This window comes from Bombina bombina, chromosome 7, assembly GCF_027579735.1.
Source record: "Bombina bombina isolate aBomBom1 chromosome 7, aBomBom1.pri, whole genome shotgun sequence".
Taxonomy (NCBI): Eukaryota; Metazoa; Chordata; class Amphibia; order Anura; family Bombinatoridae; genus Bombina; species Bombina bombina.
The window spans coordinates 635,235,175-635,252,351 of record NC_069505.1 but is presented as its reverse complement, the minus strand read 5'-3'; the positions used below and the strand labels follow the sequence as shown (position 1 = coordinate 635,252,351).

Sequence of the window (17,177 nt, the reverse complement as noted above, 5' to 3'; positions counted from 1 at the left end):
GTACTTGCACTACTGTTACTGAACCTTTATCTGTCAGACCTGCATTTGGCTATTGATTTTGACTGATTTACTGATTGTTTTTCTTGAACTGACTCTGTCCCTGGCTTAGCAGACATCTTTGAAGACTTCCTGTTACCAACTACATGTCTCAGGTGAGTCACATTCTGAAATATAGCTAGGGGATTTTAGTCTCTTTAGTAAATGGGGCTAATAATTTACTCACAGTAATAAGGAGGGGAAAAAATAAGAGGAGAAGAATTTGAAATAAAGAAATTACTTACTCATATTGACTTGGTTTAATTCTCTTAGTTCTCCTGAAAATTGTAAAAAAACAAACAGATTATACTAAGGAAGAGACGTAGGAGGAGAGAATATTGCATCATATTTTTTGGAAACAGTTCTTTAATATTAATCAGGTAGATTACGAGTTTTGCATTACGGCTTTTAACTCATATTCGTGTCGGTATAGCTATACCGCAAGCATTTTAGCCTGTAACACAACGTCCATTCCGCACTCAAAAAAATGATGTTTTTGCCTGGGATTTTCATAGCGTTGGTATTACAGGTTGTGCGTTGAGGCTAAAATGCTTGCGTTACAGCCTATACCGACACGATCCATACCGCTATCTGAAATCAGTAGTTATGAGTTTTGCGCAACAAAAATGTTTCACAAAACTCATAACCATAAACTACCTATTAACACCTAAACCGCTGCCCTCCTGCATCGCAAACACTATTTAAAACTTATTAACGCCTAATCTGCAGGCCACCCACATTGCGACAATTAAATAAAGCTAATAACCCCTAATCCCCCCCGACATCGATGACACTATAATAAAGTTATTAACCCCTAACCCTCCGGCCCCCCACATCGCCGCTACTAAATAAAACTATTTTTTTATTTATAAAACTACGGTAGAATATTGACATCCAGAGACCGGAGAGGTCGGACCCGCAACATAGTGAAGATAGGCCAGAAACAAGCGCCATCTCAACCACGAGGCAGTATGCAGACCGACAGGCACAGATGACTTGAGCGCCCAGTAAGCTATGGAGATGGAAGTTTAATGTAGTCTGGAGTGCATAACATCACTCTGAGGCACAGAGTATATCACACAGCACACATCAGGGCTTACTAGACGGAAGGATTAAGCAATCTAGCAACACGGCTGGCATAGTAGGGGCCATTTAAAGCTTATTAACTACGTACCCGCTAGCTTTGCAATCAATCTCAGGAGGAAGATCCTATATCGCTGAGACATAAATATCAGATGCTTATCACATAAAGAGCAAGAAACTGAATTCCACCACGACATATATAATTAATAGCAATATAAAAACTACTCACATCAATAAACAAGCCTGCCATGTCTTGCTAATTACATAAGAAAGCTCTTGGTGTTACAATTTATGGATTATCCTCTTTACCATATTTGAACAAAGCCTCATAGCACATACACACTCATATGTGATCCGAGCTGGGAATAACCTATATGCATAAGAGACTTTTACCATAACCTTTTAGTGTGATCACATTTTTCTCTTTAATCCTCTTATTGACATAAACAAATGTCTCCTAAAAAGCTGCCAAGATGCACCTTCTTCCATGCCCTCAGTAAATAATTATTTTAAATCCCTGGAACCATCTACCTCCATGAACCCTAAACAGGCAAGCACAAAACCAAGAGATAACACACCCTCTTCAGCTTCAGAGGACTCAGCAGCAGAGATAAACACAATGAGGCCTATTTATCAAGCCGTCAACTGTGCTGCTTTCGCCGGCACCAATACACTCACCTGACATCGCTTAACATCGCTGCCGCGGACCTGAATACGCTCTCTATATTTAACAAAAAAGCTGTCAAAAAGCCGCAGACCAAGTACAGGGCGATGAGCAGCGGACTGTTGTTAACTAAACAGTCATCGATCTCACTGCTATTCAGCTTTTTCACAGCTTTATTTGTATCCTGTCACTAAACACAACCACTATACTAAACTGTTTAACCCCTATCCCGCCGCTCCCCGACCCCGCTGCAACTAAATAAAGTTATTAACCCCTATCCCACCACTACCGGAGCCCGCGGCCACCTACATTATGTTCTTAACCCCTAATCTGCCGCCCCCCTTCACCGCCGCCACCTACATTATGTTATTAACCCCTAATATGTCGCCCCCTACACCACCGCCACCTACATTATGTTATTAACCCCTATCCCGCCGCTCACAGAGCCCACCAAAACTAAATAAAGCTATTAACCCCTAAACCTAACAACCCGCTAACTTTATATTAAATATTAACTCATCCCTACCTTATAATAAATGTAAACTTACCTTTAGAATTAAATTAAACTATATTAAACTATTAATAGACCTACCCTAACTATTATACTAAAATTACAATAAACTATATTAAACTATTAATTAATCTACCCTAACTATTATACTAAAATTACATTAAACTATATTAAACTATTAATTTATCTACCCTAACTATTATACTAAAATTACATTAAACTACCTAAATATTATACTAAATTACATTAAACTATATTAAATTAATAATTAATCTACCCTAACTATTATACTAAAATTACAATAAGCTACAAATTAAATTAACTATATTATATATTTAAACACCTAACCCTACTTAAATAATTTAAATCTACACTAAAAAAATTACAAAGTTACAAAAAACTAACAACTAAGTTACAAAAAATAACAAACACTAAGTTACACAAAAAATAAACACTAAGTTACAAAAAATAAAAAAGAAATTATCAAAGATTTAAACTAATTACACCTAATCTAAGGGTCCTATGAAAATAAAAAAGCCCCCCAAAATAAAAAAAAACAGAATTTATGTTTACCTGATAAATTTCTTTCTCCTACGGTGTGTCCGGTCCACGGCTTCATCCTTACTTGTGGGATATTCTCATTCCCTACAGGAAATGGCAAAGAGAGCACACAGCAAAGCTGTCCATATAGCCCCCCCTCTAGCTCCGCCCCCCAGTCATTCGACCGACGTTTAGGAGAAAAAGGAGAACCATAGGGTGCAGTGGTGACTGTAGTGTACAAAAAACAAAAATTTTAAACCTGACTAAAAGCCAGGGCGGGCCGTGGACCGGACACACCGTAGGAGAAAGAAATTTATCAGGTAAACATAAATTCTGTTTTCTCCTACATTGGTGTGTCCGGTCCACGGCTTCATCCTTACTTGTGGGAACCAATACCAAAGCTTTAGGACACGGATGAAGGGAGGGAGCAAGTCAGGTAACCTAAACGGAAGGCACCACTGCTTGTAAAACCTTTCTCCCAAAAATAGCCTCCGAAGAAGCATAAGTTTCGAATTTGTAAAATTTGGCAAATGTATGCAGAGAAGACCACGTCGCTGGCTTACAGATCTGTTCAACAGAAGCCTCATTCTTAAAGGCCCATGTGGAAGCCACAGCTCTAGTAGAGTGAGCTGTAATTCGTTCAGGAGGCTGCCGTCCGGCAGTCTCATAAGCCAATCGGATGATGCTTTTTAGCCAAAAGGAAAGAGAGGTAGCAGTAGCTTTCTGACCTCTCCTCTTACCAGAATAGACGACAAACAAGGATGATGTCTGTCTGAAATCCTTTGTTGCTTCTAAATAGAATTTTAAAGCACGAACCACATCTAGGTTATGTAACAAACGTTCCTTCTTCGAAACTGGATTCGGACACAGAGAAGGAACAACTATTTCCTGGTTAATATTCCTGTTGGAAACCACTTTTGGAAGAAAACCAGGCTTGGTACGTAAAACTACCTTATCTGTATGGAATACCAGATAGGGTGAAGTACACTGCAAAGCAGACAATTCAGAAACTCTTCTAGCAGAAGAAATAGCAACCAAAAACAGAACTTTCCAGGATAGTAACTTAATATCTATGGAATGTAAAGGTTCAAACGGAACCCCTTGAAGAACTGAAAGAACTAAATTTAGACTCCATGGAGGAGTCACAGGTCTGTAGACAGGCTTGATTCTGACTAACGTCTGTACAAACGCTTGAACATCTGGCACGGCTGCCAGACGTTTGTGTAACAAGACAGACAGAGCAGATATCTGTCCTTTTAGAAAACTAGCTGACAGACCTTTCTCCAAACCCTCTTGGAGAAAGGAAAGTATTCTTGGAATCCTAATTTTACTCCATGAGTAACCCTTGGATTCGCACCAACAGCGATATTTTTGCCATATCTTATGGTAAATTTTCCTGGTCACAGGCTTTCTGGCCTGAACCAGAGTATCTATAACAGATTCCGAAAACCCACGCTTAGATAGAGTCAAGCGTTCAATTTCCAAGCAGTCAGTTGCAGAGAAACTAGGTTTGGATGTTCGAATGGACCTTGTGCTAGAAGGTCCTGTCTCAAAGGTAGCTTCCATGGTGGAGCCGATGACATATTCACCAGGTCTGCATACCAAGTCCTGCGTGGCCACGCAGGAGCTATTAGAATCACCGAAGCCTTCTCCTGTTTGATCCTGGCTACTAGCCTGGGAAGGAGAGGAAACGGTGGAAAGACATAAACTAGATTGAACGACCAAGGCGCTATTAATGCATCTACCAATGTCGCCTTGGGATCCCTGGACCCGTAGCGTGGAACCTTGGAGTTCTGACGAGACGCCATCAGATCCATGTCTGGAATGCCCCATAGTTGAGTTAACTGGGCAAAGACCTCCGGGTGAAGTTCCCACTCCCCGGATGGAAAGTCTGACGACTCAAATAATCCGCCTCCCAGTTGTCTACCCCTGGGATGTGAATTGCAGATAGATGGCAGGAGTGATCCTCCGCCCATTTGATGATCTTGGATACTTCTCTCATTGCCAGGGAACTCTTTGTTCCTCCCTGATGATTGATGTACGCTACAGTCGTCATGTTGTCCGACTGAAATCTTATGAATTTGGTCTTCGCTAGCTGAGGCCAAGCCAGGAGCGCATTGAATATCGCTCTCAGTTCCAAAATATTTATCGGGAGAAGAGATTCTTCCCGAGACCATAGACCCTGAGCTTTCAGGGAGTCCCAGACCGCGCCCCAGCCTAACAGACTGGCGTCGGTCGTGACAATGATCCACTCTGGTCTGCGGAAACTCATTCCCTGAGACAGGTGATCCTGAGACAACCACCAGAGGAGCGAGTCCCTGGTTTTCTGGTCCATTTGTATCTGGGGAGACAAGTCTGCATAATCCCCATTCCACTGCCTGAGCATGCACAATTGCAGTGGTCTTAGATGAATTCTGGCAAACGGGACTATGTCCATTGCCGCAACCATTAGACCGATTACCTCCATGCACTGAGCCACAGACGGCTGAGGAATGGCATGAAGAACTCGACAAGCATTTGAAAGTTTTGACTTCCTGACCTCCGTCAGAAAGATTTTCATTTCTACCGAGTCTATTATTGTTCCCAGGAAGGGAACCCTTGTGACCGGAGACAGAACTTTTTTCTACGTTCACCTTCCACCCGTGAGACCTTAGAAAGGCCAGAACAATATCCATTTGAGCCTTGGCTCTGGGAAAAGACGACGCCTGTATTAATATGTCGTCCAGGTAAGGTGCTACTGCAATGCCCCGCGGTCTTAGTACCGCTAGAAGAGACCCTAGCACCTTTGTGAAAATTCTGGGAGCGGTGGCCAACCCGAAAGGAAGGGCCACAAACTGGTAATGCCTGTCCAGAAAGGCGAACCTTAGGAACTGATGGTGATTTTTGTGGATAGGAATATGCAGGTATGCATCCTTTAGGTCCACAGTAATCATGTATTGACCCTCCTGGATCATTGGTAAAATTGTTCGAATTGTTTCCATTTTGAATGATGGAACTTTGAGGAATTTGTTTAGGATCTTTAAGTCCAGAATTGGCCTGAACGTTCCCTCCTTTTTGGGAACTACAAACAGGTTTGAGTAAAAACCCAGTCCTTGTTCTGCTTTTGGAACTGGGTGTATCACTCCCATTTTGAAAAGGTCTTCTACGCAATATAAGAATGCCCGTCTCTTTGTCTGGTCTAAAGACAAGCGAGATATGTGAAACCTTCCCTTTGGAGGAAGGTCCTTGAATTCCAGGAGATACCCCTGAGAGACAATCTCTAAAGCCCAGGGGTCTAGGACATCTCTTGCCCAAGCCTGAGCAAAGAGAGAGAGTCTGCCCCCTACCAGATCCGGTCCCGGATCGGGGGCCATCCTTTCATGCTGACTTGGTAGCAGCAGCAGGCTTTTTGGCCTGTTTACCCTTGTTCCAGCCTTGCAACGGTTTCCAATTAACCGGTTAAACACACTACAGTCCCCTGCCACAGTCTCTGCTGCGGCGTTTACCTTCCTTAGGGGTTATTCAAAACAGTACCAAGCCTCTGGACCTTCCACGTGAAGCTGCATGAACTGCCTAGTGAAAAGTAACTGCGCAACTGAGGCGCGAAAATGAGGCCTCCTCCCTCTGCATTCCAGAGTGAAGGGGCCTTTCCTGACAAGATTAGGTGTCTAAACGCCTGCCAGGCGCAAATAAATTCCCCAAAAGTGTTTCAAAGTTTGAAAAACACTTCAAATGTCACATAAACATATTAAAAAGCAATCGACTTAGCCCACAATAGTGTCAACCAGCATAGAGCCCAAGTTATAAGCCTTAATTCTGTTACTGAGTCTAAGAAAATGGCTTACCTATCCCAGAAGGGAAAACTGACAGTCTTCTAGCATTACTTAGTCTTGTTAGAAAATGGACTGATCATACCTGAAGCAGATAAGCCTGCAAACTGAAGTTCTCTGGTTTCAACAGTCCTGCATGGGAACAGCAATGGATTTTAGTTACTGGTGCTAAAATCATACTCCTCTTTTAACAGAAATCTTTATCACTTTCTGTTGTAGAGTAAATAGTACAAACCGGCACTATTTTAAAATAATAAACTCTTGATAGAAGAAATAAAAAACTACAACTAACACCACATACTCTTTACCATCCCCGTGGAGATGCTACTTGTACAGAGCGGCAAAGAGAATGACTGGGGGGCGGAGCTAGAGGGGGGGGCTATATGGACAGCTTTGCTGTGTGCTCTCTTTGCCATTTCCTGTAGGGAATGAGAATATCCCACAAGTAAGGATGAAGCCGTGGACCGGACACACCAATGTAGGAGAAAACCCTAACCTACAATAAACTACAAATAGCCATTAAAAGGGCCTTTTGTGGGGCATTGCCCCAAAGATATCTGCTCTTTTACCTGTAAATAAAAAATACAAATACCCCCCCAACAGTAAAACCCACCACCCACACAACCACCCCCCCAAATAAAAACCTAACTAAAAAAACCTAAGCTCCCCATTGCCCTGAAAAGGGCATTTGGATGGGCATTGCTCTTAAAAGGGCATTTGGATGGACATTGCCCTTAAAAGGGCATTTAGCTCTATTGCAGCCCAAAACCTAATCTAAAACTAAAACCCACCCAATAAACCTTTAAAAAATCCTAACACTAACCCCTGAAGATTCAAGTCTTCTTCCGAATGAAGGTTCCTTTAAATGACGTCATCCAAGATGGCGTCCCTTAGATTCCGATTGGCTGATTGAATTCTATCAGCCAATCAGAATTAAGGTTGAAAAAATCCTATTGGCTGTTGCATTCAGCCATAAGGATTGAGCTCTCATCTTATTGGCTGATCCAGTCAGCATCCTTATTAACAAGGCTATCCCTTTTTCACTTATACACTTTAATAGAGACAAAGAGGGAAGATACTTGAGTATTACAGGGCTTATCCCTGGAAAACCAATTAGAATTGTTAATTTATATGCACCAAACAAAAACCATGAAATTTTAATTAAGTAAATAACAAATACACTTATTCCCCTGATTAAATGTAATCTACTGGTAACGGGAGATTTAAATGTATCATTAAATCCATTAATAGACTGCTCGACCTCTTATTCTAGGGTTCCACAGAATGCACTGCAGTCAATATGGGAGAATATAAAACTTCTCACTCTACATGATACCTGGAGGTTTGTACACACACAAAAGAAAGAATATACTTTATTTTCCAACCCTCAAAAAATATATTCCAAATTGGATTATATTTTGGTAGATCTCCTGGCCATATCATATATTTCCAAAGCCAACATATGCCACACAACTTGGTCGGACCACTCGATGGCCATCTGCCAGCTAAAATGGCCTTCAATCCCTTTAAAACCATACCACTGGAGACTAGATGAATCCATTCTTTTAGACTCCAAATATAAAACTCACTTAGAACAACATCTAGATATTTTCTTTTCTACCAACTCCTCACAATATTTTAATTCTGGGATTATATGGGAAACGCATAAGAGCTACATTAGAGGCTATTTTTACATTTCTGCAGTGTTTGTATTTAGCTGTAATTTTCCTCTTACTCGTTTACTGTACCCACACATATTGGGGGGTAGTTATCAAGCCGTCTACTTTTCTGGCTTCGCCGGCCCAATACGCCCGCCTAAGCTCGCCTACCTTCGCCGCCACGGACCTTGAATACGTTCGCCTAAGTTATCAAATAAAGCTGTCAAAAAGCCGCGGGGCGATGAGCAGCGGACTGTGACAGTTATCACTCATCCGATCTCGCTGCCCTTCGGCTTTTTCCCAGCTTTATTGCTAGCCTGTCACTAAGCACTCACACTAAACTGCACTGTTCTACCCCCTATACCGGCGCCCCCGGAGCCTCCCGCAACTAAATAAAGTTACTAACCCCTAAACCGCCGCTCCTAGACCCTGCCGCAACTATTATAAATGTATTAACCCCTAAACCGCCGCTCCCGGACACCGCTGCCATCTACAGTATACCTAGTAACCCCTATCCTGCCCCCCCTACACCGTCGCCCTCCATTATAAAATTATTAACCCCTATCCTGCTGATCCCGCACCTCTCCGCAACTAAATAAATAGTTTAACCCCTAAACCGCCGCTCCATGAACCCGCCGCAACCTATATTAAACCTATTAACCCCTATCCTGCCCCCCCTACACCGTCGCCACCTATAATAAATTTATTAACCCCTATCCTGCCCCCCACTACGCCGCCGCCACTGTAATAAAATTATTAACCCCTAAACCTAAGTCTAACCCTAACGCCCCCCCTAACTTAAATATTAATTAAATAAATCTAAATAAATTAACTCTTATTAACTAAATGAATCCTATTTAAAACTAAATACTTACCTTTAAAATAAACCCTAATATAGCTACAATATAAATAATAATTATATTCTAGCTATCTTAGGATTTATATTTATTTGACAGGTAACTTTCCATTTATTTTAACCATGTACAATAACTATTAAATAGTTATTAACTATTTAATAGCTTACCTAGCTAAAATAAAGAGAAATGTACCTGTGAAATAAATCCTAACCTAAGTTACAATTACACCTAACACTACACTATACTTTAATAAATTATTCCTATTTAAAAATAAATACTTACCTGTAAAATAAACCCTAAGATAGCTACAATATAATTAATAATTATATTATAGCTATCTTAGGATTTATATTTATTTTACAGGTAACTTTGTATTTATTTTAGCTAGTTAGAATAGTTATTAAATAGTTATTAACTATTTAATAACTACCTAGCTAAAAGAAATACAAAATTACCTGTAAAATAAATCCTAACCTAAGTTACAATTAAACCTAATACTACACTATCATTAAATTAACTAAATAAACTACCTACAAATAACTACAATTAAATATAATTACATAAACTAAAGTACAAAAAATAAAAAAAGCTAAGTTACAAAAAATAAAAAAATAAGTTACAAACATGTTAAAAATATTACAACAATTTTAAGCTACTTACACCTAATCTAAGCCCCCTAATAAAATAAACCCCCCCCCAAAATAAAAAAATGCCCTACCCTATTCTAAATTAAAAAAGTTCAAAGCTCTTTTACCTTACCAGCCCTTAAAAGGGCCATTTGTGGGGGCATGCCCCAAAGTTCAGCTCTTTTGCCTGTAAAAGAAAAATACAACCCCCCCCCAACATTAAAACCCACCACCCACATACCCCTAATCTAACCCAAACCCCCCTTACAAAAACCTAACACTAATCCCCTGAAGATCATCCTACCTTGAGTCGTCTTCACTCAGCCGAGCCACCGATGGAACTGAAGAGGACATCCGGAGCGGAAGAAGTTAATCCTCCAAGCGGCGCTGAAGAAATCTTCCATCCGATGAAGTCATCATCCAGGCGGCGCTGAAGAAGTCTTTGATCCGGCCGATGTCATCTTCCAAGAGGCGCTGAAGATGTCTTCTACCCGGGCGAAGTCATCTTCCAAGCCGGGTCTTGAATCTTCCTTCCGCCAACGCGGAACCACCTTCTTCACCGACGGACTACGACGAATGACGGCTCCTTTAAGGGACGTCATCCAAGATGGCGTCCCCTCAATTCCGATTGGCTGATAGGATTCTATCAGACAATCGGAATTAAGGTAGGAAAATCTGATTGGCTGATGGAATCAGCCAATCAGATTCAAGTTCAATCCGATTGGCTGATCCAATCAGCCAATCAGATTGAGCTCGCATTCTATTGGCTGATCGGAACTGCCAATAGAATGCAAGCTCAATCTGATTGGCTGATTCCATCAGCCAATCAGAATTTTCCTACCTTAATTCCGATTGGCTGATAGAATCCTATCAGCCAATCGGAATTGAGGGGACGCCATCTTGGATGACGTCCCTTAAAGGAGCCGTCATTCGTCGTAGTCCGTCGGTGAAGAAGGTGGTTCCGCGTCGGCGGAAGGAAGATTCAAGACCCGGCTTGGAAGATGACTTCGCCCGGATAGAAGACCTCTTCAGCGCCGCCTGGATGATGACTTCATTGGATGGAAGATTTCTTCAGCGCCGCTTGGAGGATTAACTTCTTCCGCTCCGGATGTCCTCTTCAGTTCCATCGGTGGCTCGGCTGAGTGAAGACGACTCAAGGTAGGATGATCTTCAGGGGATTAGTGTTAGGTTTTTGTAAGGGGGGTTTGGGTTAGATTAGGGGTATGTGGGTGGTGGGTTTTAATGTTGGGGGGGGGTTGTATTTTTCTTTTACAGGCAAAAGAGCTGAACTTTTTGGGGCATGCCCCCACAAATGGCCCTTTTAAGGGCTGGTAAGGTAAAAGAGCTTTGAAATTTATTTAATTTAGAATAGGGTAGGGATTTTTCTTATTTTGGGGGGGTTTGTTATTTTATTAGGGGGCTTAGATTAGGTGTAAGTAGCTTAAAATTGTTGTAATATTTTTAACATGTTTGTAACTTATTTTTTTATTTTTTGTAACTTAGCTTTTTTTATTTTTTGTACTTTAGTTAGTTTATGTAATTGCATTTAATTGTAGTTATTTGTAGGTAGTTTATTTAGTTAATTTAATGATAGTGTAGTGTTAGGTGTAATTGTAACTTAGGTTAGGATTTATTTTACAGGTAATTTTGTATTTCTTTTAGCTAGGTAGTTATTAAATAGTTAATAACTATTTAATAACTATTCTAACTAGCTAAAATAAATACAAAGTTACCTGTAAAATAAATATAAATCCTAAGATAGCTAGAATATAATTATTATTTATATTGTAGCTATATTAGGGTTTATTTTAAAGGTAAGTATTTAGTTTTAAATAGGATTCATTTAGTTAATAAGAGTTAATTTATTTAGATTTATTTAATTAATATTTAAGTTAGGGGGGGCGTTAGGGTTAGGGTTAGGTTTAGGGGTTAATAATTTTATTACAGTGGCGGCGGCGTAGTGGGGGGCAGGATAGGGGTTAATAAATTTATTATAGGTGGCGACGGTGTAGGGGGGGCAGATTAGGGGTTAATAAATTTATTATAGGTGGCGACGGTGTAGGGGGGGCAGGATAGGGGTTAATACATTTAATATAGGTTGCGGCGGGTTCAGGGAGCGGCGGTTTAGGGGTTAATACATTTATTATAGTTGCGGTGGGCTCCGGGAGCGGCGGTTTAGGGGTTAATATGTATAGAGTAGCTTGCGGTGGGCTCCGGGAGCGGCGGTTTAGGGGGTAATAACTTTATTTAGTTGCGGCGGTGTAGGGGGGGGGGTCAGATTAGCGGTGTTTAGACTCGGGGTACATGTTAGGGTGTTAGGTGCAGACAGTTCCCATAGAAATCAATGGGATGTCTGGCAGCAGCGAACCTGTACTTTCGCTATGGTCAGACTCCCATTGATTCCTATGGGATCCGCCGCCTCCAGGCTGGCGCTTTGAAAACCAGGTACGCTGGGCCGTAAAAGTGCCGAGCGTACCTGCTAGTTTTTTGATAACTAGCAAAAGTAGTGAGAATGTGCCGCACTTGTGTGCGGAACATCTGGAGTGACGTAAGAATCGATCTGTGTCGGACTGAGTCCGGCGGATCGAAGTTTACGTCACAAAATTCTACTTTTGCCGGTCTCGAGACTTTGATAACTAAGGCGAATCAGCCTCGCCACAAATACGCTGCGGAATTCCAGCGTATTTGAGGTTGACGGCTTGATAACTAGGCCCCAATATATACCGTTTTTCTCGCCATTAAATGGACTTTCTAAAGATACCATTATTTTCATCATATCTTATAATTTACTATAAAAAAAAAAAATATGAGAAAAAAATGGAAAAAAAACACACTTTTTCTAACTTTGACCCCCAAACTCTGTTACACATCTACAACCACCAAACAACACCCATGCTAAATAGTTTCCAAATTTTGTCCTGAGTTTAGAAATATCCAATGTTTACATGTTCTTTGCTTTTTTTGCAAGTTATAGGGCAATAAGTACAAGTAGCACTTTGCTATTTCCAAACCACTTTTTTTCAAAATTAGCGCTAGTTACATTGGGACACTGATATCTTTCAGGAATCCCTGAATATCCCTTGACATGTATATATATATATTTAGAAGACATCCCAAAGTATTGATCTAGGCCCATTTTGGTATATTTCATCCCACCATTTCACCGCCAAATGTGATCAAATAAAAAAAATTGTTCACTTTTTCACAATTTTTTTCACAAACTTTAGGTTTCTCACTGAAATTATTTACAAACAACTTGTGCAATTATGGCATAAATGGTTGTAAATGCTTCTCTGGGATCCCCTTTGTTCATAAATAGCAGACATATATGCCTTTGGTGTTGCTTTTTGGTAATTAGAAGGCCACCAAATGCCACTGCGCACCACACGTGTATTATGCCCAGCAGTGAAGGGGTTAATTAGGGAGCATGTAGGGAGCGTGTGGGGTTAATTTTAGCTTTAGTGTAGTGTAGTAGACAACCCCAAGTATTGATCTAGGCCCATTTTGGTATATGTCATGCCACCATTTCACTGCCAAATGCGATCAAATAAAAAAAAACATTACATTTTTCACAATTTTAGGTTTCTCACTGAAATATTTTACAAACAGCTTGTGCAATTATGGCACAAATGGTTGTAAATGCTTCTCTGGGATCTCCTTTGTTGAGAAATAGCAGATATATATGGCTTTGGCGTTGCTTTTTGGTAATTAGAAGGCTGCTAAATGCCGCTGCGCACCACACGTGCATTATGCCCAGCAGTGCAGGGGTTAATTAGTGAGCTTGTAGGGAGCTTGCAGGGTTAATTTTAGCTTTAGTGTAGAGATCAGCCTCCCACCTGACACATTACACACTCTGATCCCTCCCAAACAGCTCTCTTCCCTCCCCCACCCCAGAATTGTCCCCGCCATGTTAATACTGGCAGAAAATCTCCAAGTACTAAAATAAAAGCTATCTCTGATTTTTTTTTTTTGCTGCTCTGTAGGATCCCCCCTTAGCCCCAACCTCCCTGATCCCCCCCCCCCCCCCAAACAGCTCTCTAACTCTCCCCCTCTAACTTATTGGTAGCCATCTTGGGTTTTTTATATTTTTTCTGTAGTGTAGCTTGCCCCCCGCAAAGACCAACCCCCCACCCCCTCCCAGATCCCTTAGATCATTTTTATTATATTGTTATAACCCCCTCTCTGCCACTTTCTCTTCAATATTTTTCTGCAGTGTAGCGGTTCCCATCCGCTCCCTACCCGTGCACGCACCCGCCCCTTTGTGCACCTGCGCGCGTCCGTGTGTGCCCCTGGCTACCCCGCCCACGATCCTGCCCCCCTCTGAATCAAAGAAGACATTAATGGCCGCCCACCCGCCTCCCATGTCCGCTACCAACCACCAATGATTGCGGCCATTGATTGCCGATGCAGAGAGCGCCACAGAGTGTCTCTCTCTGCATCGGACTGCTAAAAAATGTTATTGCATGATTCCTCGATATCGAGGCATCACTGCAATAACCAGAAAGTGGCTGGAAGCGATCAGGATCGCTGCCACTGCTTTCAGAGACTGAGGACGTGCAGGGTACGTCCTCGGTCATTAAGGGTATTTTTTTGGAGGACGTACCCAGCACGTCCTTGGTCGTTAAGGGGTTAATCTAGCTAAAAAATAATCACTGAAATAGACTATCTCCATAATAAAAAACCCTCAGATACTAGTCTTAATAATTATAGATCAAATACGAATAAGCTTCTCCAAATTACAACTCAAAAGCAACAGCTATCTTGGCAACAACGCTTTCATTGTGAAAGTAATATAGCAGGAAAGCTTCTAGCGAAAACCCTTAAAAAACATCATTACAAAACATAGGTACATTCTCTCAAAAATATAAAAGGACAGCCTATAGAGGATACAAATAACATAGCAGAATAATTCAAAAAATTCTACCACAGATTATATAACCTGACACCAGGCAGACAAGAGGAAACACAAACAAATGTGTGCAGACTATCTGCATGATATTCCAGTTCCTAACATTCCTTTAGACCTTAAAGATACCCTAGATAAACCAATTCAAGAAAATTAAGTAAGTGACGTTATAGCCAATTTAAAATCTAACAAAGCACCAGGCTCTGATGGTTTCTCTGGATTATAATTCAAATCCTTCACTAAACTTTTGGTTCCGCATCTCACTAATCTATTTGACCAAATCCCAGAACAAATTCAATTCCCAGGCACCTTGCTTCAGGCGCATGTGTACGTACTGCCCAAACCAGGTAAGCACCCAGATACACCTGCCAATTTTAGACCAATATCCCTTCTTAATGTTGACCTGAAAGTATACGCCAAAATTACTGCAAATAGATTAAGCCCAATATTACCATTTATTATACATCACAATCAGGTGGGATTCGTCCCACAAAGGGAGGCAAAAGACAACACCATTAAGGTTTTAGATCTTTTAGACTCACTCATAGCGAATAAAACCCCATTATCTACAGACGCAGAGAAAGTGTTTGATAGCCTAGATTGGACCTTTCTGCTTTCTACTCTAACACATTTTGGATTCCCTTCTGCATTTATACATAAAACCTTTGCTTTATACAATAATCCCTCGGTGTGTATAAAAGGTTAATGGTTATCTTTCATACCCTTTCGAAATTAGAAATGGTTCTCGTCAGGGATGCCCGCTCTCGCCACTTCGCCACTCCTATTTATATTAGCACTAGAACCCCTCGCTATCAGACTCAGACTAAACCCTAAGATTCAAGAAATACAAATTAAACATCAGACATACAAATTGGTAATATTTGCCGATGATATCCTTCTAACTCTCACAAACCCATTAGAATCCCTTCCTGCAGATGAACTTACAACATATGGACTAGTATCCAATTTCTCAGTAAATATCTGTAAGTCCGAAATAATGCCAATTAATATCCCTTCTACAGAACTCTAATTTATTTCATAAAAGCCCTTTCTTTCATGTAATTGTCAAGAGTCCATGAGCTAGTGACATATGGGATATACAATCCTACCAGGAGGGGCAAAGTTTCCCAAACCTCAAAACGTCTATAAATACACCCCTCGCCACACCCACAATTCAGTTTTACAAACTTTGCCTCCTATGGAGGTGGTAAAGTAAGTTTGTGCTAAGATTTCTACGTTGATATGCGCTTCTCAGCATTTTGAAGTCCGATTCCTCTCAGAGTACAGCGAATGTCAGAGGGTTGTGAAGGGAGTATCACCTATTGAATGCAATGGTTTTCCTCATGGGAGATCTATTTCATAGGTTCTCTGTTATCGGTCGTAGAGATTCATCTCCTACCTCACTTATTCAGATTGACGATATACTCTCATATTCCATTACCTCTACTGATAACCGTTTCAGTACTGGTTTGGCTATCTGCCATATGTGAATGGGTATCTTTTGGTCAGTATGTTTTCATTACTTAAGACACTCTCAGCTATGGTTTGGCACTTTATGTATAAATATAAAGTTCTAAATATATGTATTGCACTTATATTTGCCATGAGACAGGTTTATGTATATTTCCTTTTGCAGACTGTCAGTTTCATATTTGGCAAAAAGCATATTTAGGAAAATATTTTTTCTTTCCTGGGATATAGCCTTTTTTCTATTCACTGTTTTCTCTTTAAAATTTTGAGGGCAAACTTAGTTTTGCAAGGGCGCAAAATGCCAAAGTTTATTGCGTCATTCTTGGCGCAAGAATTTATTTGGCGAGAAGTGACAACAAATGACGCAAATTCGTCATTTCCAGCGTCTTATTTGACAATGAGTTCCTTGCTCAAGGTTGCATCATCAATGACGCGAGTGTGTCATTTCCGGATGTTGTTAGCGCCAAAAAATTTCAGTTACGTTGTGCGTCATACTTGGCGCCAAATAATGTCATTATTTTAAACCCCATTCCCATGTGCCTTTTTCTATATTAGAGGGCTATGCTGTTTGCATTTTTTTCCCATTCCTGAAACTGCCATATAAGGAAATTGATAATTTTGCATAATATGTTGTTTTTTTCTCTTACATTTGCAAGATGTCTCAATCTGATCCTGTCTCAGAAAACACTGTTGGAACCCTGCTGCCTGATAACAGTTCTACCAAAGCTAATTGCATTTGTTGTAAATTTGTTGAGATTATATCTCCAGCTGTGGTATGCAATAGTTGTCATGATAAGCTTTTACATGCAGAGAATGTGTCCATCAGTAATAGTACTATGCCTGTTGTTCCTTCAACATCTAATGTACAAGATATACCTGTGAATAAAAAAGATTTTATTGCTGATGTGATTCAGAAGGCTTTGTCTGCCATCCCGCCTTCTAATAAACGTAAAAGGTCTTTTAAAACTTCTCATAAAGTTGATGAAAGTTCTAATGACCGACAACATACTGAATTAT

The 17,177-nt window shown here is 40.7% G+C and overlaps 1 protein-coding gene across 5 annotated transcripts in view; it reads right to left on the bottom strand.

The window, feature by feature from the left end:
* LOC128635681 (NACHT, LRR and PYD domains-containing protein 1b allele 2) overlaps positions 1–17,177 on the bottom strand; it is a 351,139-nt gene that overhangs the window by 60,301 nt on the left and 273,661 nt on the right. For 4 of the 5 annotated variants that reach the window (XM_053688805.1, XM_053688804.1, XM_053688802.1 and 1 more), the window contains one exon: positions 282–314. The exons of the other annotated variant lie outside the window; for it this stretch is intronic. In XM_053688805.1, coding sequence (XP_053544780.1) covers positions 282–314 — 33 coding nt within the window. The remainder of the gene's footprint in view (positions 1–281; positions 315–17,177) is intronic. 5 annotated transcript variants of the gene reach the window in all.